Raw genomic sequence first — 27,003 nt, 5'->3', positions numbered from 1 at the left:
ATCTGTTCCTATACACCTATGAAGATATTGCACTACAAACCAGACGTTTGCAGCTAGAATAGTCAATTTACCACGTTAACAATGTATAGAGTGTATTTATGAATCATTTAATGTTAGCTTCATTGGAAAAACTGTGCTTTTCTTTAAAAAATAAGGAAATTTCTAAGTGACCTTAAACTTTTGAACGGTAGTGTGTGTGTGTGTGTGTATGTATGTGTGTGTGTGTGTATATATATATATATATATATATATATATATATATATATATATATATTATAATGCAATATTTATTAGGGAATAATTTGTGGGATTTCTTCTTCGAGGTTATTAGTAAAACCATAAAAATGTATGCTACACACATTTCCTGCACGCTCGTTTGTATAATGAAAATATTTGTTTCTGCAAAGGATTGTACTAGGTTAAAAACCTTATATGTGGGCTGATAATGGAATATAGTGGTTAGGACTGTAATGAGACAGGATTATGTATGTATTTGTTTTTACCACCTTCAATTTTCATTTTTATTTTCTACCAGACAAGTCTGCTTATTTTTGAAGCGTGGGGCTAATCAACATGCTACCGATGAGGATGGAAAAGATCCGTTGAGCATTGCTGTGGAAGCCGCTAATGCTGATATAGTAACACTGTACGTAGTTTCTGGTATTAAATAGTTATTCTCGAGGCTTTACACTTATAAGCTGGTCTGTCACCCTTCTGTACAGTCTTATTTAAATACAGCATACTATGACGACAGATCTAAAAGACTATTAGCCTAAAGGGCACAAAAATATGCACCATTTTGTTAATGGCATGTAATAAAAAATACTGCAGACTCGTAATGATTAGAGATGAGCGAATATCATCGACTCACTCCTTATTCGACTCTTACCGAAGAAACTGCATCGGGAACCCAGATACCTGGAGCGCTCCCAATAATCAGCTGTTCGGCGCCATAGCTGCATGAGTCACGACTGTATATGCATATGTTGTGACAGTCACACAGCCACAACACATGCAACGGCGTTGGACACCTGATAATTGGGAGCGCCCCAGGTATCCAGGTTCCAGCTGCAGCTTCTTCAGTAAGCGCTATAGCTTGCTGAATAAGGAGGGAGCCGATGATGTTTGCTCAAGTCTAGTAATGATTGTTTTTCCACCTTCTACATTTGTGGCATATCCCCACCACTGGTACTCACATCTGTCTTGAAAATGAGTCCTTGTTTCACACTTCTGTCTGAAGATCTGTTCTCGGCTATTTTGGGAATTCTTAAAGACAGCGGAGTTTGATAAGGCCCAATTCTTAAGATAGATGGAGGTTCCAGAGATGGTGTTCTTGCCTACAACACTGAAGGTAATTGTGAGATTACGGGAAGGAGCACTTCTCTCGTGAATGTATACAGTGGCCTGATAAAGTATGCATACTCAAGGGAAGTTTTCCCCATTTTTTTCACATTACACCCACATTAGTAAATGTTTTTTTATTTTATTTGGATTTTATGTGATATACCAACACAACGTAAGTATTTGTGAAGTGTAAAGGAAATGATACCTGGTTTTCCTAATATTTTAAAATTATAAATCTGAAAATTGTGATGTACATTTGTACTTATCTCTATGTAGTGTGAAAACATATTTAATAAATTGAGTCCACCTGGGTGTAATTTATTCTCCATATAACTACAGCTGTTCTGTACAGGCCTCAGAAGTTTGTTTGAGAACATCGAGGACCAAACAGCATTCTGTTAACCAAGGAGCACACCAGAGAGGTCAGGGATAAACTGCAGACCTACCAAGACATGGCTGTTCAGTTCACCTAAACTGACATCCTAAGCAAGAAGAGCACTAAATAGAAAAGGAGCTAAGAGGCCCATGGTCACTCTGGAGGAGCTGCAGCAATCCACATCTCAGGTGGATAATCTGTCCATTTTTTAAAGCAAGCCATAAGAAGTCCCGTTTGCAGTTTTCAAAAAGTCATGTAGAACACACAGCTAGCATATGGAAGAAAATGCACTGATCAGATGACATCAAAGTAGAATATTTTGGACTAAGTACAAACTGCTATGTGTGGTGGAAAACTTAAGACTGCGCATTACCCTGAAAACACCATCCCCACTGTCAAACATGGCATGCTGTGTGGATGCTTTTTTTCAGCAGACACAGTAAAGCTGGTCAGCGTTGATGAGAAGATGGTCAATTCTGGAGTAAAACCTGTTGGAGGCTTGAGACTGGGTCGTAGGTTCACCTTCCAGAAGGACAACTACCCTATACATACTGTACTGCCAGAACTACAATGGAATACTTTAGATCAAAGCATATTCATGTGTGTGAATGGCCCAGTCACAGTCTAGACCTAAATCCCATTGAGAATCTGTGGCAAGACTTAAAAATTGTGATTCTCAGACACTCTCCATCCGATCTCACTGAGGTAGAGCTGGTTTGCAAAAGAAAGATTGGCATAAATTTTAGCCTTTAGATGTGCAAAGCTGTTAGAGACCTACCCCAAAAGACTTGCAGCAGTAATATCAGTGGAAGGGGGTCCTACAAAGTATTGGCTGAATACAAATTGCAATTTTCAGATTTATATTTTTACAATAATTATAAAATCATGTATCGTCTCCTTTTCAAATCGCAAATACTTACTACTTAGTGCTGGTAAATCACATAAAATTCCAATAAAATACATTTAATTAGTGGGTGTGACTTGAAAAAAATGAGGAAGAGTTCATAAGGTATGATACATTTTTAAGGCGCTGCAAAGTGGACTGCTCACTGAGTCCTCTGTATACTTTGTGTTGTTTAATAGTACAGTGTACTCATCACTATAAGTGGCTCTCATTAAAGTAATAAGTTGATATGTTACTTTGTGTAGTTGTGATAGAGGGAGATGAAATATAACCGTGTCTTTTTAAGGAAAATTTCCTAAATTAATTATTGATTTTTATGTAAAAGTTATCTACTTTTGAAAGAATTATTACTCTGAATATTAGACTAAAAATCCTAGCACAGCCAGGGCCAAGCAAAATGTACATCTTCAGTAAATCATGCTGACAGCATAGCTCCCTCTTAAGTATTTAATGGACTTTGTGACCTCCTTTTTCTAGATTACGCTTGGCACGCATGAATGAAGAGATGCGGGAATCGGAAGGTCTTTACGGGCAACCAGGTCAATATTCCACCAACAGCCACACAGAAATGCAATATAGAAAGTGCATGCAAGAGTTTATTAGCCTGCAGCTTGGTCATCCTGAGTCTTTAGGGAGGAAGATGAACAGCAACTTGTCTGATTAATGTGTCACATGTAATTTATATGCACATATTATGCCGCCTGCTTTTAGGATGAGATGGTGTTTTCATACTACACTGAATTAGTTGCCTTATTTTCTTAGATGGTATAGAAATTGTTCTCTGTAAGCTGCACATCCTATCCACATAACCTTAAATGCTGCAATATTTTTGCTTCCCTGTCTTCTCTTAATGATTTTTTTGTGAATGTAATAGCGACCATAGAGAGTTTAGATTGGTAAATCAACCAAGAGAAGTGGCAGAAAACAGAGAAATTTGAGTAACCATAAACCACCAATAAGGTTAAAATAACCATTTATTGAAAAAGTTCATAAAAACAGTTACCATTAATAACATAGTGCCTCAGATAGGGAGGAAAAAGAGTGGGGAGCAACAAGTAGATCCTCATATGTGTCAAGCAGCACTCAAGGTGCATAGTACCTATACAGACCATCACTGATCTCCATTCATAGTGGGATTGTAGGACTTGGGTATTCTGGATACAAGTAAGCTGAGCAGCAGTACTCAATGTCAAGGAGCAGCCACAAAAGCACACAAGATTTTAGGATGTGTAAAAAAGAAAAGGAAAAAAGATCCAATCCCGCAATCCCAACGTATTGTTACCCCTTTATACATCACTGGTGAGGCCACACCTAGAATATGGGATCCATATTTGGCTCCACATTTTAAAAAAGAAATTCAGAAGTTAGAGTCAGTTCACAGGCGGGCAACTAGATTATGACCCTGGAAAGGTCGACATCCCGTGACTTCACCCCCAACACACCTTCCCTTCCTCTCCCAGCGTTCTCTCTCCAGAATAAAGGACAAGCCACAACCATTATTCTTTGGATAAGAATGGCTACAGCATCCAATTTTATTAATAATTAAAGACACTTGGTGGGGCCATCGAAGCTACCACGGTCCTGGTCTGGTGATTTTTGTTGGCGTTGCCCCTTTCCTCCCAGCCTTACTTCCTGCCGCGTTTTTAAAGGCTCGGAAGCACCGTGAATCTAGAGAAGAGGTTACCTCCACACCGTTAACCTGTACCCGACTTCCGTTGCTGTCTGGACTTCTTTCAGTCAAAGAGGGCAATCGCCCTCGCTGCATCCTTTTTGTTCCTCAATCCCCACTATGTCACTTCCTACAAAAACCCGGCTCACTGCTCATCCACCATTCTGTCACTTCTCCTAGCCAGTGTCATGCCCGCCTCCCGTCTCTTCCGGCGGCTACTTTACAAAGGGTGGAAGGCTTTTCATATGATGAGAGGTTGGAGAAGTTGGGCTTGTTTAGCTTAGAAAAACGACGCCTCAGAGGAGACCTCATTTCTATGTATAAATATATGTGTGGTCAGGACAAAGGACTGACACATGACTTATTACTTCCAAAGATCATACTAAGGACCAGGGGGCACTCATTACGGGTGGAAGAAAGGAGATTCCGGCAGCTAAACAGGATAGGGTTCTTTACAGTTAGAGCAGTCAGACTGTGGAATGTCCGAGCACAAGATGTAGTAATGGCAGACACTATAACAGCTTTTATACAAGGGCTGGATAATTTCCTCAATACACATAACTGTGGGTTATAGTTAACTTAGTGACAAAATTTGCAATTTTCGGAGAAAGGTTGAACTTGATGGAGCCAGGTCTTTTTTCAACCTATGTAAATATAAGGTTTATCTGCAGGTGTATAGTGTTCTTACACGGTGCGACACTGCACTTAGAGCCCCGCTGCCAGGAGGAAATGAGCTTTATTCCTCTCGGCAGTGTTTGACTTTGTCATATGGGGAGGCGCTGGCACGGTTTCAGTCACCGCTCCGTGCATATAATTGGCGGCTGTAACTTCGCCTCCAGCACTGACTGACAACCGGTCTAAATGATGAGCCACCGCTGAATGGTGACCGAAACTGTGATTGCGCCACCCCTATGACTGAAAGGGTGAGACTGGTGTGGTAGGGGGGGGGATAAAGTATTTTCCTCAAATCAGTAGAACTCTCAGCACAGTGTCAGAAAGCTATAAATCTGCAGATTACCCTCGTATTAACCTCATATCTGCCGGTTAATAGTGTTATTTTACATGACAAGTTCTCTTTAAAGATATATTCCAATATTTATGTTATGACTTATTTCTATGATATATCATACCTGCTGGACAGGAAATTGCAACATGGATCCGACCCAGTCCCTGTAGTCAGTGGCCAGCGTTATTGTTGTGTAGGGTAGACCTTTGACGGAAGTGCAGCAGCAGTGTGAGCTATAGTAATCGGTATGATGGTTTATATTCCTATTGATTTTGACGATGCTGAAGTTGTAAATCCCCTTTGAAGGGGTTGTGTCTTAAATTCAATGGATATAGGTAAATACAACAGTCTACTTCTGTCAGTCCCATAGACTATAAATGGAGCTGCAGTATGGATGCTTGACCACCGCTCCATTCATATTGGGTTCTGGAGGCCCTTATTCTCCTGACAGGTGGGGGTGCCAGCAATCACTGCTGTGATGTAACATAACCTATCTAATGGCCCTGTGTGACGCCAGCCTTACACATTTAGATAGCTTTTATATACCATCAATACTGTGGGTTTTTTTACGTTTCCTGTTCAGCAAGTAGTTGTTTTTTTATATGCTTAAATATGGGATACTCTGCTTTTTTTCCTTCTTTGTCATTTGACTGGATTCTTGGAGTCTTCCTGCAGGTAGAAATCCTTGTAAATTACACTTTAGCCCATGCATGCCAAAGGCCTCTATGGTTGAGACTTTCATCATGTCATAAGAAACAAGTTACATTGTAATGTTGGCATTTATAATTTGTCCTAAGGCATATGCAGTGACCCCTCGTACTACAAGGGAACCGGGTCACCATGAAAATGCCGTCCAGTCTGCAGGCACCATGTTATAGAGCAGGGGGAGCGGAGATTGATACAGAGATTTGTGAGAGAAGATTCAGTATACCCTGTGTTTTAGTGATTTAAAGCTCTGCCGTTTCTTGGCTTATCAGTCCTACCAGTTTTATTTGTATACGTGTGAATAGATAGCCCACCGATAGGACCACCCGGTGGAGTACATAGGTAGCAATGGACGAACGCTGACGCGTCTATCCAATAAAATCTAAAACCTTCATCCTATGATTTGCTGCTCCAAAAACGTGTCAGGTTTTTAAGCTGCTATGTGGTTCCACCTGTTTTTATGGATATCTAAAGAAAGGTTTTTGATTGTATTGCATGGACGTGCCAGTAATTTTCCCTTGGCTTTCCTTGTTACTTTCTGTGCTTCAATAGTTGGATTCGGCACGCTTCCGTCAAAATTTCAGTGCATCTCATTTTACAACAAACTTAATGAGCTCCAAACCTTCCCTTTTTCTCTGATCATACCCCCCCCCCAGTGGACCGGAAATCCCAGAAAGAGCAGAGGGTTAAATGAATAAAGCACATGTTATACTGAATTTTCTTCATAAAATTATGTATCTGTCTGCTCCTCCTGCTCTATAATATGGTGCCTGCAGATTGGGTTGCAATTTCATGGCGACTGTTTCCCTTTAAAGGGTTTTTCCAGTACTATGATATTGATGACCCATCTTTATGATAGGTCGTCAGTACCAGACCAGTGGGGGTCCCACATCTGACACTCCCAAGCATTAGCTGTTCCATTATTTGAATAGGAGCTAGTGTGTAAATCCCAGGAGTGATGGTGCTGTGTTCAGTCTGGAGCTGGTAACAGGTGCTATATGTTGGACCCCCACTGATCTGATACTGGATTGTTCATCAGTAACTTGGCACTGGGAAGCGCCTTCAACCTATGTATTATTTTACCAGTAACAACCATCATTATGAGCATTTTTTTCCATATATTGTGTATAATTCAAATTTGGTCTTTTTTGTATCGTTTTACAGGTGATGAAACATACCAAGATATTTTCAGAGATTTTTCCCATATGGCATCCAACAATCCCGAAAAACTGAATCGATTTCAGCCGCCAGATTCTCAGAAGTCTTGAATTCTATACATTCTGAAATTTTCCTTTTAAAATAAGTATTTACTGTAATCACAATAGAAAATCTATTTATTAGCCCTAGTGTATCTTGCAGGCCAGTGCTTAGCTGCTCTCGGTGGAAGGGTTTAGCATTCCATGTGGCCACCCGACAGGATCACTGCTTTGCGCTTTGAAGAAATCACTTTTTACTTAAGTGTGACACCGTTAAGTGTTATGGTGACGGATGGCTGCCTTGCAATATTGTGGCTGTTTTCTTTTGTGACGAGTATATGAACAAATAATGCTTTCAGCTGTTTAGAGTGAATACTACATAGGGTCCACCATAGGCTGTGCTGCCAAGTTTTCTTGTTTCTACGTCAAAAGGACCAACAGACGGCTTCATCCATTATACCTGATGTAACGTTCTACAGAATTCTGCACCTTCTATGACAGCATTGCACTAATTTGTTAGAACAGTCAGCCGTTTTGAAGCAAGGTTTCCAAATATAATGCTACATACGATGTCTGAAAGAACGCAAAGAAAGATTATCTGCTATCCCAAGAGCTGCATCCTACAGATAACCGAACATCCACTTCTAGTTATAGATACCCTGCTCTTTTAATGGGTAGTTTAGAATATATGAGTGACACTATGAGGTCTGTTCTCTTAATTCTCCAACCATTACAGTCTATTTAGTGTGAAATGGAAGATTAAAGCCATTGTGCAATACTCCAAATTCCCTATTGTCAGTATATTACTGATTTTATTACAGTGAAGCATTTACTACTTGCTACCTGTGAAATTGTGCTCTGCTTATCAAATCTGTTATCAAATCCAATTTACCTTCATTTTCTTAAAGGGATTCACTCTGTGACCGCATCCAATGTGCTCACTGTCACCATTCCTTCCCCTGGATGCCATGAGCGAGTGGGCATTGACGTGGCTACTTGCATGCATGTGGTCATGTGCAGACTAGCCTTTATCCATCTTTTGGGAGGAGCTGAATGAGACTAGTTGAGTATGCAAATCCCATACGTGCGTTCACATGGCTGCCCACTGTCTTGGGGCATACGTGTAGCAATAGTGACCATGTACACATCGCACGGTCATCACATCACATTGACTGACTGCATACTTTTCAGACCAGAAAACCCCTTTAAATATTGTTCAGCTTGATGCGCACAGTGAGCATGATACGATATGCAGCTCTGAAACCTCCTTCTTACATACATGGTGTCCCATCAGTGAGGCTGTATATGAAGTATGTGTAAAGATGCCTCAACCCGCTGGATTTCCTCAGCATCATTGCTCTAGTATGGGGTAGTCCGTCTTCAAGCTTTCAAATCTGTAAGCCATACAGTGTATCTTATTTTATATAGATATTTTGTCACTTAGAGAGTTGTACATAGAATGTAGTTATATTAGATTTATTTTAATGTATCAATTATTGGACAGTTAACAACTGGTTAAACTGTTAGCATTGAGCAAGTATTCATATAGAATGTAGAAGACAGTACAAGTCTTCTCTAAGAAAGCACATGTTATGTACAGCACCTTTTTAAGTCTTAGTTTGGAAGTACCAATGATGAAATCAATATCAGGCAGCCTAAAGAGCTTTTCGCACCAAATACTTAACCCTTAGTCTGTCAGTAGGATCAACCCTCCTAAGCAGTCTATATGGTCATGTAGGTCAGAGGAAGATGAATAAAATGTTACCTTCTTATCTGCGATCTGATGATTCAGTCCAGAGAAATCTATATTTTTCTTATATGTACCGTGAATGATGTGTTAACGACTATGGGCCGCACGTTGGTCGGCATGAGACTCTGCCTCCAGAGATTATTTTTAATAAAAGAGCATTATCGGTGTGAGACAAGTAACTAACACAGAACAGTGTAACTGAACTTTGTCTTCTTGCAAACACATTTTTTGCAGCTTTCACAGCTCTGCTGTATTGTAAAAATATTGCAGCCATGTCTGCCTGTGAGCTGGAAGCTGAGAGGAACCTGCTGATGTGTCAGTTATAATAACACACAGCTATGCAGAGACATCTGGTGAGCAGAAAGCGTCCATTACACGTCACACTGATAATGCCCCCCTCATGTAAAATAATCTCTGGAGGCAGACTGTCATACAGATCAGTGTCCGGAATAAGACATTGGATTGCAGATATCAAGATATCATTTTATTCAACTTTCTCTGACCTGCATGGCCTTACTTAAGGCTCAGGAGGGACGATCCTACTGACAGATTCCCTTTAAAGTGGTTTTCCAAGACCTAAGTATTATTTGTATGTCCGGAGCATAGGTCACCAATATCATATAAGTGGGGGGTCTGCCACACAGCAACCCTATTGATTAGTTATTTGCTTTGGCTCTTGCTGGATAACAGCCAATATGGGGTGTAACAGCGAGGCTCCATACATTGTTTAATGGCCACTGCCACGTACTGTAAATTGATATAAAAAAGTAAAGGAGACTAGATTGTAGAGCATGCATTATAAGATAATGGACTATAATGAACAAGGGTATTGTTTTTAGGGAACAAATCTTATGGGACCACAGTGAATAGTTTTTGTGGGTTTTAGTTAATGTAGATGAATACATGTCTATGGTAAACCCAAGGAGCACAAGTGTTATAGATTCAGTTTGTCTGGATTATTAGATAATTATTTTATTGGTAAGATGATATTTACTTTTGCAGTAAGCAGTTATGAGTAAGCTGTTGCTGATGCTATTGATCCCATTGGCAAAGCTTTCCGAGAAGTCAGTACACAGGTATCTGAGTAAGGCTATGTGCCCACGTTGCGTGTTAAAACGCACCCTGAAAACCAGACTCCTTCCCAGAAATCGCGCGTTTTTTTCCGCGCGATTTCACCGCGATTCTGTTCGCGATTTTTCCGCGATTTTCTCAAGCACTTTCCAAGGGATTTGAAGCATCGCTTGGAAAGTGATTGACAGGTTGGTCACACTCGTCAAACATAGTGTTTGACAAGTGTGAGCAGCTTTTTACTATTGAGGCCGCCTATGCGGCATCAATAGTAAAAGATAAAATGTTAAAAATGATAAAAAAAAAAAATAAAAATCGGGGTATATTTACCTTCCGACGTCCCGCGCTGCCTTCCCGGGCCTCAGCGTTCCCAGTAATGCCTTGCGAGACCTGTGATGACGTTGGTCTCGCGTTACTATAGCAATCTCGCGAGACCACGTCATCACAGGACCTTGCCGCAAGGCATTATTGGGAACGCTGAGGCCGGGAATGCAGCGCGGGACGTCGGAAGGTAAATATACCCCGATTTATTTTTTATTCTTTTTTTTACATGAGACGCTTAACTTTGCGCATGCTGGGCATAGCCACATGCGGGAAGTAAGCGATTCTCATGCATTCCTATGGGTGCGGAATCGCGGCAATTCTTTGCGATTCCGCACAAAAGAATGAGCATGCTGCGATTTTTTCCGCGATGCGATTTCGCCATGGAAAAAAACGCAGCATTAGTACAGCATGTGCAGAATGCCATAGGAATGCATGGGGGGCGTCCTGTACACGATTTTTAAACGTTTTCGTGCCAATAATCGCGGCAAAAACGCTTAAAAATCGCATCGTGGGCACACAGCCTAAACGTCTCATTTTTTTTTTCTTTTATCCTTTTCTAAGCACAGAATTAGTTACTCTGATTTAAGATCAGTTTTACATGATGTACATACTTGTCAGAAAAAAAGGCTATTTGCCCTTGAATCTGCAGCAGAAATCCGAGACACATCTGTGATCAAAACCAGATCCTTTAAGATTAAGCTGCAGTGGGCCTGCACAGGGAGAAACCTGGACAAATGAAGCCGTTATCATAACATAAAGAATCTAAAGGGCCTGTCACACTAAGCCATATCGCTAGCAATATCGCTATAACTTGTGACGTTATAGCGATATTGCTAGCGACATCGCTGTGTCTGATACTTACCAGCGACCGGCTCCCCCGCTGGTTATCGCTGATCGCACGAGAACGTTCAGGACCCCTTCTCGTCGTCAGCTTCCTGTGGAGAGACGAGCGTGGACGCGGGCGGGAGGACGCAGGATCGCCTAGTGTGACAGGTAAGTAGCGACCCCCGTCCCCAGTGATGTTGCTGGTGAGATCTGCCTGTGTGGCAGCTCACTAGCGACCACTTAGCGATGTACCAGCGATCCTGACCGCGTCATATTGCTGGTCGGGATCGCTGGTACATCGCTAAGTGTGACAGTACCTTTATCCTAAACCACTTCAGTAAGCAACTTGCCATTTATTGAAGTGATTTATGAAAAGCTCAAAGAGCTAAAAACTCAAATCTATGAGCTGAGCGTGTTTTTGGTTTTGATACAATAGGTGTAGTTTTACAAGTGTTTTTGTGTGAATTTTGTCAAAGAAAATATGTTTTCCATCCCAAACCCTGTATAAAAAAGATGTCTCTGCAATTACAAAAACACCAGATGTTCATCCTGCCTAAGGGTATGTGCATATGTCGCACTTTTGCCACGAAAAACACAGCATTTTACAGTCCCAGCAAAGTGAATGAGATTTCTGAAGTCTCATGCAAATGTTGTTGCTTCTTTCCTTGCAAATTTGAAGCAGTTTCAAATCTCAGGTACGTCAATCCCTTGTTGTTACAGGTTATTTTTTAACCCTTTTTAATGGGTGGAAAGAAAAAGGCATAAAAAAAGTTTTTTCATGCAGTGTTTTTTTCCAGCCAAGAGACAGGTTTTTGATGCAGAAATGTCTGCAACAAATACTTAACGCGCACATACCCCAAGACATGAAGGAAGGCAAACCTCTGTTAGGGCTACTGATGGAATGGCAATGGCAGGCACCACACAATCACATACAACCCAATATATTGCTTTGGAATACAGTTGTTGGTTGATGGGTAAAACCAGTTGGTAGCCTCAGTACTTGAGGCTTTTCTGCTTGGAAAAATGTTCCAAATTTGACTGTTGAATCAACGCGATATAGAAAAAAAACCACCCCGTACTCAAAAACCATGTCTAATTGCACACTAAAAAGTCAACTTTTTTAAGCATTTTTTGTGGATTTTTCAGTCAGAAAAATCCAAGACAAACTCCGTGTGAACATAGCCTCACAGACCATCCATGAGCAATAGCTCTCTAAAGGCCCCGTCACACACAGCGAGATCGCTGATTTTGTGACGCCACAGCGATCTCGCCAGCAATATCGCTGTGTGTGACATGTATCAGTGACCGGCCCCCCTGCCGGGTATCGCTGATCGTGCTCGAATGTCCTGGCCGTTTTTTTTTGATCGTTGGTCTCCCGCTGGCCAGCAAACATTTCTGCGTGTGGCAGCAGGAGAGCAACGATCAGCGACGCTGGTTTCCAATGTAAACAGCGAGTATCTAAGAGCCATGCGGCTCTTAGCGGCGTTACCCGCTATTTACCTTGCACGCTGGTTTCTAAGGTAAACAGCGGGTAACTGAGGGTATGTGCACACTTTGCGGTTTCTGATGCGTTTCCGCAGCGTTTTTGGCTCTGCAGAAACGCAGCAGATTTTGTTGCGTTGTACAGTACCTTTATTTCCTATGGAAATAAAAAAAAGCTGTGCACATGCTGCGTTTTTTTCCGCGCGGTTTTGCTGCGGTTTTCAAAACGCAGCATGTCAATTGTTTGGTGCAGAAACGCTGCAGTTTTACACCTCAATCCATTATGAGGTGTAAACCGCAGGGCAAAACCGCAGAAAAAACCGCAGCACTTTGTCCTGCGGTTTTCTCTACAAAATCCGCAGAGACAAAAAACTATGTGTGCACATACCCTAAGAGCCGCGCGGCTCTTAGATACCCGCTGTTTACATTGGAAACCAGCTTGCTCGCTGGTCCTGATCACTGGTGGGTCTGTCTATGTGACAGCTCACCAACGACCAGCTATGTCCCAGCGATCCCATCCACGTCGGATCGTTGGTGGAATCGCTGGGACATTGATGCGTGTAACGGGGCCTTAAGAAAGCTGCTGTATACATCTTTAGTATATGGTTAGCTAAACTTTCTGGTTAGCAAAAACTTGAGTAGCATCTAAGATCCAATCAACAAGTTGCCAAAGTACAGTTCTACTTAACCGCACTTCACTTTTGAGTTATTTAGTTTTCCTTGGGCAAGCGAGTCATACCGAGTCTGTGTGTCACAGAATAAAGTCTACAAAACACTGCAAGGTCTAATGGTGACTGACCTCAAGAACATGGTGCAGTGAGAAACCAATCCGTCCCCTTACCGTAAGGCAGTCAGTCACTCAGTTGTAAAATCTCTTGTGATTTATACTGCAGGTTTCTTTCTGTAAGTACTGTATATAGTGCTAAACATGTTCTCATTCGTTGCTCAGTCGTCTGAATAGGCAGAAAAATAAGCCTCGTTATAGCCTCTAAGGGACCCAAGAATGAATCTACAGCAGCCTCCGAAAAATGGCCCCTTCTCTGAGGGTAAATTATGTGTTGATTTCCACATTTCACCTTCTGTGTCCTCCATACTCTGAAGTGCAATATTTTTTCACTAGGATAATAAATCTTGCGCTTTTCCATTGATGGACATCGTTTTTTTTTGCATTGCAATATTCCTTCCAGATACTGTGCTATGAAGAATGTCAAACATATCATGTTTTATTGTAATAACTTTTGTAAGTTAAACTTGAATGTAGCTTTATTTTTGCTCACATAAAAAAATAGAGAACTTTTTCAGTGCACATGTACATTATGTAACAAATGTAAATACTTGATTGAATAATTTGTACACTGCAGAATCAAAACAGTATGCAATTTCAATAAAAAAAGGAAAAAAAAAGATTTTTGAATGTCCTGCCATATGTATTTGCTAACATTTATTTTACTCATTTATATAGCGCCATTAATTCCACAGCACTTTACAGACATTATTGGCACTGTCCCCGATGGGGCTTAAAATCTAAATTCCCTATCAGTATGTCTTTGGAATGTGAGTGGAAACCGGAGAACGTACAGACTCCTTGCAGATGTTGTCCTTGTTGGGATTTGAACCCATGACCCCACCGCTGCAAGGCTGCTGTGCTAACCACTGAGCCACCGGGCTGCAGAATAATATTTGGTCTGAGCTGTGTCCATCTTTATTTTGTCACTATATTTAAATGGACAATGTGTGGTAAATGGTGCTCGAAATCACTTCCATCTTCTACGCAGGGCGAGTACCCACAGAACCATACTAGTTTGTTGGATTGTGATATATACACTGACAAGTAAAATGGTAAAAATGTTTAGAACTTTTGACTTTCAGGCTCCGTATCTCACCATCCACTTCTGCTTCAAAGTGAGACTACCAGCATTTTAAACACAATCGCTATCTTATACATAATATTTGATTTGCAGCTAATTTGCATATAATTAGTTATGCACATTCTTGTCATGTCACTGTATTGTTACTGTTTTTCTCCTAAAAATCAAAATTTTAATTTGTATTACTTTTAGTATTTTGTAAATCCACCTTTTGTTTTTCAACAATCCTTCTGAGTATGCTCTTAATCAGATTCAAGCAAGTCTCGACCGAAACCTAATTCTAGGTCTCTTCTACATGTTCCCAAAGTTGGTGCATACTGGTCAACTCACTTGTTTCCCTATAAAGCTTTTTCTTCAATTCTACCCACAAGTGTTTAATTGGGTTGACGTGTGGGGACTGTGGAGGCCAGTCCAGCTACTTCATTGTCATTGAACCATTTCTTCGCCAATCTCAACTTATGCTTCAGGTCTTTGTCCTGCTGAAACACTGTTATCCTTTTCATACCCACAGTACTTGACTGTATGTAGGATACTCACATGCAGTGAAGGAAATAAAGTGTTTGATTCTTAGCTGATTTTGTAAGTTTGCCCACTGACAAGACATGAACGGTCTATAATTTTAAGGGTAGGTTAATTTTAACATTGAGAGATAGAATATCAAAAAAAAAATCCAGAAAATCACATTGTATAAATTATATACATTTATTTGCATTTTGCAGTGAGAAATAAGTATTTGATCCCTCTGGCAAACAAGACTTAATACTTGGTGGCAAAACCCTTGTTGGCAAGCACAGAAGTCAGACGTTTTTTGTAGTTGATGAGGTTTGCGCACGTCAGGAGGAATTTTGGTCCACTTCTCTTTTCAGATCATCTCTAAATCATTAAGATTTTGAGGCTGTCACTTGGCAACTCGGAGCTTCAACTCTTTCCATAAGGTTTCTATGGGATTAAGGTCTGGAGACTGGCTAGGCCACTCCATGACCTTAATGTGCTTCTTTTTGAGCCACTCCTTTGTTGCCTTGGCTGTATGTTTTGGTCATTGTCTTGATGGGAGACCCAGCTACGACCCATTTTCAATGTCCTAGTAGAGGGAAGGAGGTTGTAACTCAGGGTTTTACGGTACATGGCTCCATCCATTCTCCGATTAATGCAGTGAAGTAGTCCTGTGCCCTTAGCAGAGAAACATGTTTCCCCCTCCATGCTTGACAGGGGGGATGGTGTTCTTTGGGTAATAGGCAGCATTTCTCTTTCTCCAAACACTGCGAGTTGAGTTAATGTTAAAGAGCTCAATTTTTTGTCTCATCTGACCACAGCACCTTCTCCCAATCACTCACAGAATCATCCAGGTGTTCTTTGGCAAGCTTCAGATGGGTCTGCACATGTGCCTTCTTGAGCAATGGAATCTTGCGGGCACTGCAAGATTTTAAACCTTTGCGACGTAATGCGTTACCAATGGTTTTCTTGGTGACTGGTCCCAACTACCTTGAAATCATTAACAAGTTCCCCCGTGTAGTTTTAGGCAGATCTCTTGCCTTCCCCCAGATCGATGTCGATTGACAGTCATTTTGTATTTCTTTTTTTACTATTGCACCAACAATTGTCAACTTCTCACCCAGTGACTTACTTATGGCTTTGGAGCCCATTCCAGCTTTGTGCAGGTCTATGATCTTGTCCCTGTCATCTTATTATTAAGGGTCACCAATCTAACCCAAGAAGAGGTACAAAACCGGCTAAATAACATTAAAATAGATAAATCTCCGTGTCCGGATGACATACACCCACGAGTACTAAGAGAACTAAGTAATGCAATAGACAAACCATTGTTTCTTATATTTAGAGACTCTATAGTGACAGGGTCTGTTCCACAGGACTGGCGCATAGCAAATGTGGTACCAATATTCAAAAAGGGCTCTAAAAGTGAACCTGGAAATTATAGGCCAGTAAGTCTAACCTCTATTGTTGCTAAAATATTTGAAGGGTTTCTCAGGGATGTTATTCTGGATTAACTCAATGAGAATAACTGTTTAATGCCATATCAGCATGGGTTTATGAGGAATCGCTCCTGTCAAACCAATCTAATCAGTTTTTATGAAGAGGAAAGCTATAGACTGGACCAATGTGAGTCATTGGATGTGGTATATCATGATTTTTCCAAAGCGTTTGATACCGTGCCACACAAGAGGTTGGTACACAAAATGAGAATGCTGGGTGTGGGGGAAAATGTGTGTAAATGGGTAAGTAACTGGCTTAGTGATAGAAAGCAGAGGGTGGTTATAAATGGTATATTCTCTAACTGGGTCGCTGTCACCAGTGGGGTACCGCAGGGGTCGGTGTTGGGACCTATTCTCTTCAACATATTTATTAACGATCTGGTAGAAGGTTTGCACAGTAAAATATCGATATTTGCAGATGATACAAAACTATGTAAAGCAGTCAATACAAGAGAAGATAGTATTCTGCTACAGATGGATCTGGATAAGTTAGGAACTTGGGCCGAAAGGTGGCAGATGCGGTTTAACAATGATAAATGTAAGGTTATACACATGGGAAGAAGGAATCAATATCACCATTACACACTGAACGGTAAACCACTGGGTAAATCTGACCTGGAGAAGGACTTGGGGATCCTAGTTAATGATAAACTTACCTGGAGCAGCCAGTGCCAGGCAGCGGCTGCCAAGGCAAACAGGATCATGGGGTGCATTAAAAGAGGTCTGGATACACATGATGAGAGCATTATACTGCGTCTGTAGAAATCTCTGGGTAGACTGCACATGGAGTACTGTGTACAGTTTTGGGCACCGGTGCTCAGGAAGGATATAATGGAACTAGAGCAGGTACAAAGGAGGGCAACAAAATTAATAAAGGGATGGGGGAACTACAATACCCAGAGAGATTAGCAAAATTAGGATTATTTAGTCTAGAAAAAAGACGACTGAGGGGCGATCTAATAACCATGTATAAGTATATAAGAGGACAATACAAATATCTCTCCAAGGATCTGTTTATACCAAGGAAGGTGACGGTCACAAGGGGGCATTCTCTGCGTCTGGAGGAGAAAAGGTTTTTCTACCAACATAGAAGAGGATTCTTTAGTGTTAGGACAGTGAGAATCTGGAATTCCCTGCCTGAGGAGGTGGTGATGGCGAACTCAGTCGAAGGGTTCAAGAGAGGCCTGGATGTCTTCCTGAGCGTAACAATACTTTATCTTACAGTTATTGTTAGGTTCTTTAGAAGGATGTAGATCTGGGGATTTATTCTGACAGAATTTTATAGGCTGAACTGGATGGACTGTCTTTTTTCGGCCTTAGTAACTATGTTACTATCTTTATAAAGCTCTTTGGTCTTGCCCATGTTGTAGGGTTTAGGGTCTGACTGATTGAGTCTGTGGACAGGAGTCTTTTATAAAGGTGACTGTACGTCAGCTGTCTTTAATGCAGGTAACGAGTTGATTAGGAGTGTCTAACTGGACTGTAAGAGCCAGAACTCTTAATGGTTGGTAGGGTATCAAATACTTATTTCTCACTGCAAATATATAAATTATATAAATTTGTAAAGAGATTTTATTTTTGATATTCTATCTCTCAATGTTAAAATTAATCTACCCTTAAAATTATAGACTGTTCATGTCTTTGTCAGTGGTCAAACTTACAAAATCAGCAAGGGATCAGATACTTATTTCCCCCACTGTATTTAACACAGGGAATCAAGGCTGCCTTCAGGGCATTACTGCCCTTACTAGTGTATGGGGCCCGGTGAGCAGAAACAAAAGGGGGAGCCCAGACATTGGAAGCCTGGGCCCCTCCTTTGCTTCTGCTCATTGGGCCCCTGAGGCAAAAGTTCAGGGCAGCCGCACACCAGATGCATAACACTGCACAGTTAAATTATAAATCACCAGCAGTGATTCACTGAGCTGAAATCTCAATCTGTGCATGCACTGCCTCCGGCCCCATTTTATTGAATTCCTGCACATAGGACACAGACTCGCACTGTGCTGAATTTTAAAAAGGAGGCAGGTCACTGAATAATCAATGACCTGTACAAGAAGCAGAGGAGGCTGGTGGGGGGGGAACTGAGAAGCAGAAGAACCTGCCACCACGTCCCGCCGCGAAGCACACAAGACGTCATGTTCTAAAATCTTAAGATGAGCATTAACCCCTTCCCAACATGCACCATATGTATACACAAGGACACAGGACAGAGGTTGAGTCAACTTTAATCCATGTCAACTGGCTGCAAGTGTGATTTACTTATTGCCAACACCTGTTAGGTGCCACAGGTAAGTTACAGGTGCTGTTAATTACACAAATTAGAGAATCATCACATGATTTTTCGAATAGTGCCAATACTTTTGTCCACCCTCTTTTTTATGTATGGTGTGGAATTATATCAAATTTGGCTTTAGGACAATTCTTTTTGTGTTTTTTCATTTAAGACAAATTAAATGAAGATAATAATACCAAAGAATTTGTGTTTGCAATCATTTTCAGGAAGAAACTGAGTATTATCTGACAGAATTGCAGGGGTGTCAATACTTTTGGCCACAACTGTACGGCACCACAGGAGCTACGGTCCCGCAAACTGCCGTATGTATACGACGCCTGATCGTTTGGGCTCACGCTGAGCACCGCCGCTATCAAATGCGGGCGTCAGCGCTATGTGCTATCACCGATCGGGGGCAATTAACCCCTGTGATGCCACTGTTAATAGTGCCAGCGACATTGTGGGCCATCGCAGAGGGAGAGAGCTCCTCCTCCCCTCTGTACTCCCATTGGCACAATGCGATCGCATTATGCCGATGGTCTCCATGGTGACCCCGGGCAGAAAGATGGCCACCAGGTCCCCTGGAAACTGCCCTTTCAGCTCATGCTCAGGGCAGGAGCTGGCATGCCTCCTCTCCTGCATGTCCGACGCTGATTTAACACTCTGCAATGGAGAAATTGCACTATACATTTTATGGTGAATTTTCTCCTGTTTTCCAGGTGAAATTTTTTAAAAAATGGAGCTAAAATAACTTTTATTTGTGGGAAACAATGTGGGGTTTTTTTTTATTTACACTGGGCTCTCCAAACGCTACATGGTGTCCCCAATGATCCCAGCAAATTTTGCATTCAAAAAGGCAAATGACGCTCCTTCCCTTGTTGGCCCTGCCGTGCACCAAAACAGTAGTTTTCCCTCAAATATTGGGGTATATGCATACTGAGGAGAAATTGCACAAAAAATTGTATGGTGCAATTTCTCCTGTTACCCTTGTGAAATGCAAAATTTGGGGCTAAAAATTTTTGTGTGAAAAATGTGATTTTTTATTTATTTTTTTTTTATTTTCACGGCTCAACTTTATAAACTTCTGTGAAGCACCTGGGTGAGGGGTCATGGTACTCACCACACATCTACATAAGTTCCCTAAGGGGTCTAGTTTCCAAAATGGTGTCACTTAAGAGTTGTTTCCACTTTTTAGGCTCATCAAGGGCTCGCCAAACAAAACATGGTGTCCGCTAATTATTCCAGCAAATTTTACATTAAAAAAGTCAAATGGCGCTTCTTCCCTTCCGAGCCCTGTCGTGTGCCCAAACAGTGGTTTTGGGGTATCGGCGTACTCAGGATAAATAGCACAACAAAGGTTTGGGATTATTTATTACTGTTCCCCTTGTGAAAATAAAAAAATGGGGTCTAAAGTAAAATGTTTGTTAAAAAAAAAAGTTAAATGTTCATTTTTTCCTTAAATATTCCATTAATATCTGTGAAGCACATGAAGGGTTAATACCCTTCTTAGGCTATGTGCACACGTATGCAGAAAATTTCTGTATGAAAACCTGACTCCTTCCCAGAAAACGCGCGGTTTTGCGCAAAAAGTGCGTTTTTAATGCGTTTTTTTCCGGAGCGGTCCCAGTCACATAGAAAATAGCTAGAAATGCGGAATTTTCTGCAAAATTAATGAGCATGCTGTTTTTTTTTTTGCTGCGATGCGTTTTTTTCGTGGAAAAACACATCAATATGCACAGAAAGTGCGGAATTCATTTAAATGAATGGGAAGCTTCTTCTAAGCGTTTAATTTGGTAAAAACGCAGCGTGTGAACACAGTCTAAAATGTGGTTTTGAATACATTGAGGGGTGCAATTTTTAGAATGGTGTCACTTTTGGGTATTTTCTTTCATATAGGCACCTCAAAGTCATTTGAAATGTGATGTAGTCCCTAAAAGAAAATGGTATTGTAAATTTTGTTGGAAACATTAGAAATCGCTGGTCAACTTTTAACCTTATGCAACCCCTCAGAATATAATGCAGCACCCCACACACAGTATACTGCAGCCCCTCAGAGTATAACGCAGCCTCCACACACACATACCGTATAATGCAGCCTCCCCACACACAGTATAGTGCAAACATAGTAACATAGTTTTGAAGGCTGAAGGAAGACCTTATGTCCATCTAGTTCAGCCTATTTTAGTGCAGCTGTTCTGCATTGGTGATCCGGGGGAAGGCAAAAAACCCACAGAGTAGAAGCCGATTTTCTCCATAGGGAAAAAAATTCCTTCCCTTAACCCCTTCACCCCCAAGGGTGGTTTGCACGTTCATGACCGGGCCAATTTTTACAATTCTGACCACTGTACCTTTATGAGGTCATAACTCTGGAACGCTTCCATGGATCCCGGTGATTCTGACATTGTTTTCTCGTGACATATTGTACTTCATGTTAGTGGTAAAATTTCATTCAAATAACTTGCGTTTATTTGTTAGAAAAACGGAAATCTGGCGAAAATTTTGAAAATTTTGCAATTTTCCAACTTTGAATTTTTATGCCCTTAAATCAGAGATACGGCACACAAAAAACTTGATAACTAACATTTCCCACATGTTTACTTTACATCAGCACAATTTTGGAACCAAAATTTTTTTTTGTTAGGAAGTTATAACGGTTAAAAGTTGACCAGCAATTTCTCATTTTTGCAACACCATTTTATTTTTAGGACCACATCACATTTGAAGCCACTTTGAGGGGTCTATATGATAGAAAATACCCAAAAGTGACACCATTCTAAAAACTGCACCCCTTAAGGTGCTCAAAACCACATTCAAGAAGTTTATTAACCCTTTAGGTGCGTCACAGGAATTTTTTTGAATATTTAAAAAAAAATGAACATCTAACTTTTTTTTCACAAAAAAAATACTTCAGGTTCAATTTTTTTTATTTTACCAAGGGTAACAGGAGAAATTGGACTGCAAAAGTTATTGTGCAATTTGTCCTGAGTACGCTGATACCTGATATGTGGGGGGGAACGACTGTTTCGGCGCATGGCAGAGCTCAGAATGGAAAGAGCGCCGTTTGACTTTTTCAATACAAAATTGGCTGGATTTCAGATCGGACGCCATGTCACGTTTGGAGAGTCCCTGATGTACCTAAACAGTGGAAACCCCCTACAAGTGACCCCATTTTGGAAACTAGACCCCCCAAGGAACTTATCTAGATATGTGGTGAGAACTTTGAACCCACAAGGGCTTTACAGAAGTTTATAGCGTACAGCGGTACAATTAAAAAATCATATTTTTTCCACAAAAATGATCTTTTCACCCCAATTTTTATTTTCCCAGGGGTAACAGGACCCTAAAAGTTATTGTGCAATTTGTCCTGAGTACGCTGATACCCCACATGTGGGGGTAAACCACTATTTGGGCGCATGGCAGAGCTCGGAAGGGAAGCAGCGCCATTTGACGTTTTTGGCTGGAATTGAGATCGGACACCATGTCGCGATTGGAAAACCCCTGATGTACCAAAACAGTGGAAACCCCCCACAAATGACACCATTTTGAAAACTAGACCCCCTGAGGAACTTATCTAGATGTGTGGTGAGAACTTTGAACCCCCAAGGGCTTCACAGAAGTTTATAACATAAAGCCGTACAATTAAAAAATCATATTTTTTCCACAAAAATGATCTTTTCACCCTCAATTCTTATTTTTCCAAGGGTAACAGCACCCTAAAAGTTATTGTGCAATTTGTCCTGAGTACGCTGATACCCCACATGTGGGGGTAAACCACTATTTGGGCGCATGGCAGAGCTCGGAAGGGAAGCAGCGCCATTTGACGTTTTTGGCTGGAATTGAAATTGGACACCATGTCGCGATTGGAAAACCCCTGATGTACCTAAACAGTGGAAACCCCCCACAAATGACACCCATTTTGTAAACTAGACCCCCCAAGGAACTTATCTAGATGTGTGGTGAGCACTTTGAACCCCCCAGTGCTTCACAGAAGTTTATAACGCCCGGGCGTGAAAATAAAAAATTCGTATTTTTTTCCACAAACATGATCTTTCAGTCACCATTTTTTTATTTTCCCAAGGGTAACAGGAGAAATTGAACCCCAAAAGTTGTTGTCCAATTTGTCCTGAGTACGCTGACACCCCATATGTGGGAGAAAACTACTGTATGGACACACGTCAGGGCTCGGAAGGGAAGTAGTGACGTTTTGGAATGCAGACTTTGATGGAATGGTCTGCGGGTGTCATGTTGCCTTTGGAGAGCCCCTAATGTACCTAAACAGTGGAAACCCCCCACAAATGACCCCATTTTGAAAACTAGACCCCCTAAGGAACTTATCTAGATGTGTGGTGAGCACTTTGAACCCCCAAGTGCTTCACAGAAGTTTATAACGCTCGGACGTGAAAATAAAAAAATCTTTTTTCCACAAAAATTATATTTTTGCCCCCAATTTTTTATTTTCCTAAGGGTAACAGGAGAAATTGGACCCCAAAAATTGTTTTGCAATTTGTCCTGAGTAGGCTGATACCCTACATGTGGGGGTGAAACACTGTTTGGGCGCATGGCAGAGCTTGGAAGGGAAGGAGCACCATTTGACTTTTTCAACTCAGAATTGGCTGGAATTGAGATCAGACGCCATGTTGCATTTGGAGAGCACCTGATGTGCCCAAACAGTGGAAACCCCCAATTCTAACTCCAACCCTAACCCCAACACACCGCTAACCCTAATCTCAGCCCTAGCCCTAACCGAAAAATGGAAATAAATACTTTTTTTTTAAATTATTTTTCCCTAACTAAGGGGGTGATAACGGGGGGTTTGATTTACTATTTATGGCGGTTTTTATGTTTGGCGGCTGTCACACGCTAAAAGACGCTTTTTATTGTAAAAATAGTTTTTGCATCACCACATATTGAGAGCTATAATTTTTCCGTATTTTGACCCACCGAGTCATGTGAGGTCTTATTTTTTGCGGGACGAGTTGACGTTTTTATTGGTACCATTTTCGGGCACGTGACATTTTTTGATCGCTTTTTATTCCGATTTTTGGGACGCAGAATGAACAAAACCCAGCGTTTCATGAATTTCTTCTGGGGGAGTGCGTTTACACCGTTCCGCATGCGGTAAATTTGAGAAACCGGTTTTATTCTTCGGGTCAGTACGGTTACAGCGATACCTCATTTAGGTCGTTTTTTTATGTTTTGTCGGTTTTATGCAATGAAAACTATTTTATATAAAAAATAATTATTTTTGCATTGCTTTATTCTGCGAGCTATAACTTTTTTTTATTTTTTCGCTGATGATGCTGTGTGGTGGCTCATTTTTTGCGGGACAAGATGACGTTTTCAGCGGTACCATGGATATTTATATGCGTCTTTTTGATCGCGCGTTATTACGCTTTTTCTTTGGCGGTATGATAATAAATCATTACTTTTTGCTTCGTTTTTTATTTTTGTTTTTTAAGGGGTTCGCTAAAGGGGTTAACTAATGGGACAGTTTTATAGGGCGGGTCATTACGGACGCAGCGATACCTAATATGTGTACTTTTATTTTTTTTTTGTTTTTTTTTATTTCCAAAAAATGGATTTGGGGGAATATTTATTTATTTTTTTCTAATTTATTTGGCGATTTTTTAAAATTATTTTAACACTTTTTTTTATTTTTTTTAACTTTATTAAATATTCCCAGGTGGGACATCACTGTCCTGTGACAGATCGCTGATGTGTCACATCACAGATCACTGTGACAGATCAGCGATCTGTCACAGGCAGTGCCGAAGGCTTCCTCATGCCTGCGCTTTGCAGGCACTGAGGAAGCTAGCTTCCTGCAGGCCCCCGTCGCCATCTTGTATTCGGGGGCCTGCAGGAAAGGAGCTCCCCGCAGCATCGCTGCACATTGCGCTGCCGTGGGGGGCTCAGGGAAGCACGGAGGGAGCCCCCTCCCTGCCGATGCTTCCCTTTAACCCCCGGTACACCGCGATCATGTTTGATCGCGGTGTGCAAGGGGTTAACGTGTCGGGGGCGGTCCGTGACCGCCCCTGACACATTGTGCCGGGTGTCAGCTGTGATAATCAGCTGACACCCGGCCGCGATCAGCGGCGCTCACCACGTGGGTGCCGCTGATCGCGGTAGACGTACTATCCCGTCCATGGGCATAGGGGCCCGGGTCCCATGGACGGGATAGTATGTCTGATGTCAGGAAGAGGTTAAGCTGGGTCAACCATCTACCTCTAATATGTTATTCGTAACCTTCTATACTATTACTCACAAGAAAAGCATCCATTACTTTCTTAAATTCATTCAGTGAGTTGGCCATCACCACTTCCTGCATAAACACACAACACTTACCTTTCCCACTCTTTCCCCCCGCTGCTCTGGTTTCTGTAGCGCTTTTCATCAGCTCCACTGCTGGCACATGCTGCTAAGTCAGAGGGGGAGTGATGGGAGATGCCGATAAGTTGAATGCGGGGGGGGGGGTGGAGGCTGCGGCACTGGGCCCCTCTTACTCAGCAGCACGCCACAGGCTGGGGGCCCCTGGAGGAGCTGGGGCCCTAGGCAGCTGCCTGATCTGCCTGCCCCTAACGCCGGCCCTATATATAATATAAATCAGCACTAAGTTTGGCTGATTTAATTCAAAGGAATGCTCGAGTTGGAGCAAAAGCAATTAAACATAATTTTTATTTAAGCTTTGCTTATATAACACTATCTTACTTTGTAGCACTTTACATACAATATCATCGCTGTCCCCAATGGGGGCTCACAATCTATATTCCCTTCCAGTATAAACCCACGAACACACGGGGAGAACATACAAACTCCTTGGAGTTGTCCTTGGTGGGATTTGGAGGGAATTAAGGAACACTCTGAACAGCAATTAAGAACCAGTCGGTTTGAAACGTGTAAGACCATGAGTTTCCAGGGTTACTTGCCTTTTTTTTTAATTAATGCTAAAAAAAATGGTTTTATACCATAATTTTAACCATGTTATACATTAAAGATTTTTGTTTTTAAATAACTATTCACTGATGGATCTGTTGCTGGATACCTTTCCTTCTTTGGAGGGAATTAAGGACCTTCCGAGAATCCACAATTTTTTGTACCTCATATCCTAAACTGTTATTAACAGAAACGGGAGGAGGCGGGGATGAGGCAGACAAAATCAAAAGGAAAATCTCCTTTAACAGGGATTTATGGAAGACACTAGGCATGTGAAGAGATGGAGGATGCTTCAACTTAAATGCCACTGTATTGACTACTTTCAGAATCTCATAGGGGCCGATGAACTTCAGACGGAACTACGTCAATGGTACATTAACTTTAATATTTTTGGATGACAATCAAACCTTATCACCTAATATAAAAAAAAACCCGCTGAACGGTTTTTTTATAAGCCTTTCATTTTGTACATGAGGACAGGACATGGGACCAGGGACAAATGACCAAAGGCATAGGACCAGGGACATGGGGAAGGACATGGGACCAGAGGCATGGGGCCAGCACAAGGGATATGGGGCCAGGACCAGGGATGAAGCTACTAGCTTGTACAAAAATTTAGTTGAAACCAGCAGGCCACCTCTACATCCTGCTCGAGGCCCCCTGAGGACTCGGGCCCACCGGAGAATTGTCCGGTGTCCCGGTGCTCTAATTCTACCTTGCATGAAAGTGACCTCAATGGGCGCCCTGACATCAGCCGTTGACCTTTGATAGGTTGGTGGCCATTTTAACACCACCGCACTGAAGGGAGAGGATGACGAGAGCACAGGCATGTAAGAAGAATCTTTTATTTTTGCTTTGTTCTGTGTATGCAGCATGGTGCAGGGCCTGGACCAGGGACATGTGAATGGGCAGTGGGACTGTGGAAAGTTTGAGGGGTGGAGGCGGATCTTGGGTGGAGTCAGAACTGGGGTGGAGCCTGGGCAAAGTCTCAAAGAGGCCCTAAAATTTGGACAGCATGGGGCCCTGAACTTCCCAATGGCAGCCCTGCAGGGAATATAATATACACCTGTTTATATGGGATATGTGTTCATTCCTCTATTATCTGCACATATTTCATGTTCACTCCCCACCTACCAAGCACAGGGAATATAATATATACCTGTTTATATAAGATGTTTGTTACTTCCCCTTTTATCTACATTTATTTCATGTCCATTCATATAAACACAAAGCAAAAAAACGAACGTATGTATGGTCAAGGAAAAATTGGACAATAAAATTAAGGCTAAAATG

At 41.6% G+C, this 27,003-nt stretch overlaps 1 protein-coding gene across 1 annotated transcript in view; it reads left to right on the top strand.

Annotated features, from left to right (window-relative positions):
* Positions 1-14,055, top strand: part of ACAP2 (ArfGAP with coiled-coil, ankyrin repeat and PH domains 2) — a 182,906-nt gene extending 168,851 nt beyond the window's left edge. The window contains exons 21-23 of the mRNA XM_073578696.1: positions 536-646; positions 3,102-3,163; positions 7,169-14,055. Of these exons, the coding sequence (XP_073434797.1) occupies positions 536-646; positions 3,102-3,163; positions 7,169-7,272 (277 nt within the window). The 3' untranslated portion in view covers positions 7,273-14,055. The remainder of the gene's footprint in view (positions 1-535; positions 647-3,101; positions 3,164-7,168) is intronic.
* The last annotated feature ends 12,948 nt before the right edge of the window (positions 14,056-27,003 follow it).

The sequence above is a fragment of the Dendrobates tinctorius genome, unplaced genomic scaffold (genome assembly GCF_039654945.1).
Source record: "Dendrobates tinctorius isolate UK_male_01 unplaced genomic scaffold, ASM3965494v1 ptg000060l, whole genome shotgun sequence".
NCBI classification, from domain to species: Eukaryota; Metazoa; Chordata; class Amphibia; order Anura; family Dendrobatidae; genus Dendrobates; species Dendrobates tinctorius.
The sequence above is the reverse complement of the archived record's forward strand: the minus strand, read 5'-3'. Positions and strand labels throughout refer to the sequence as shown.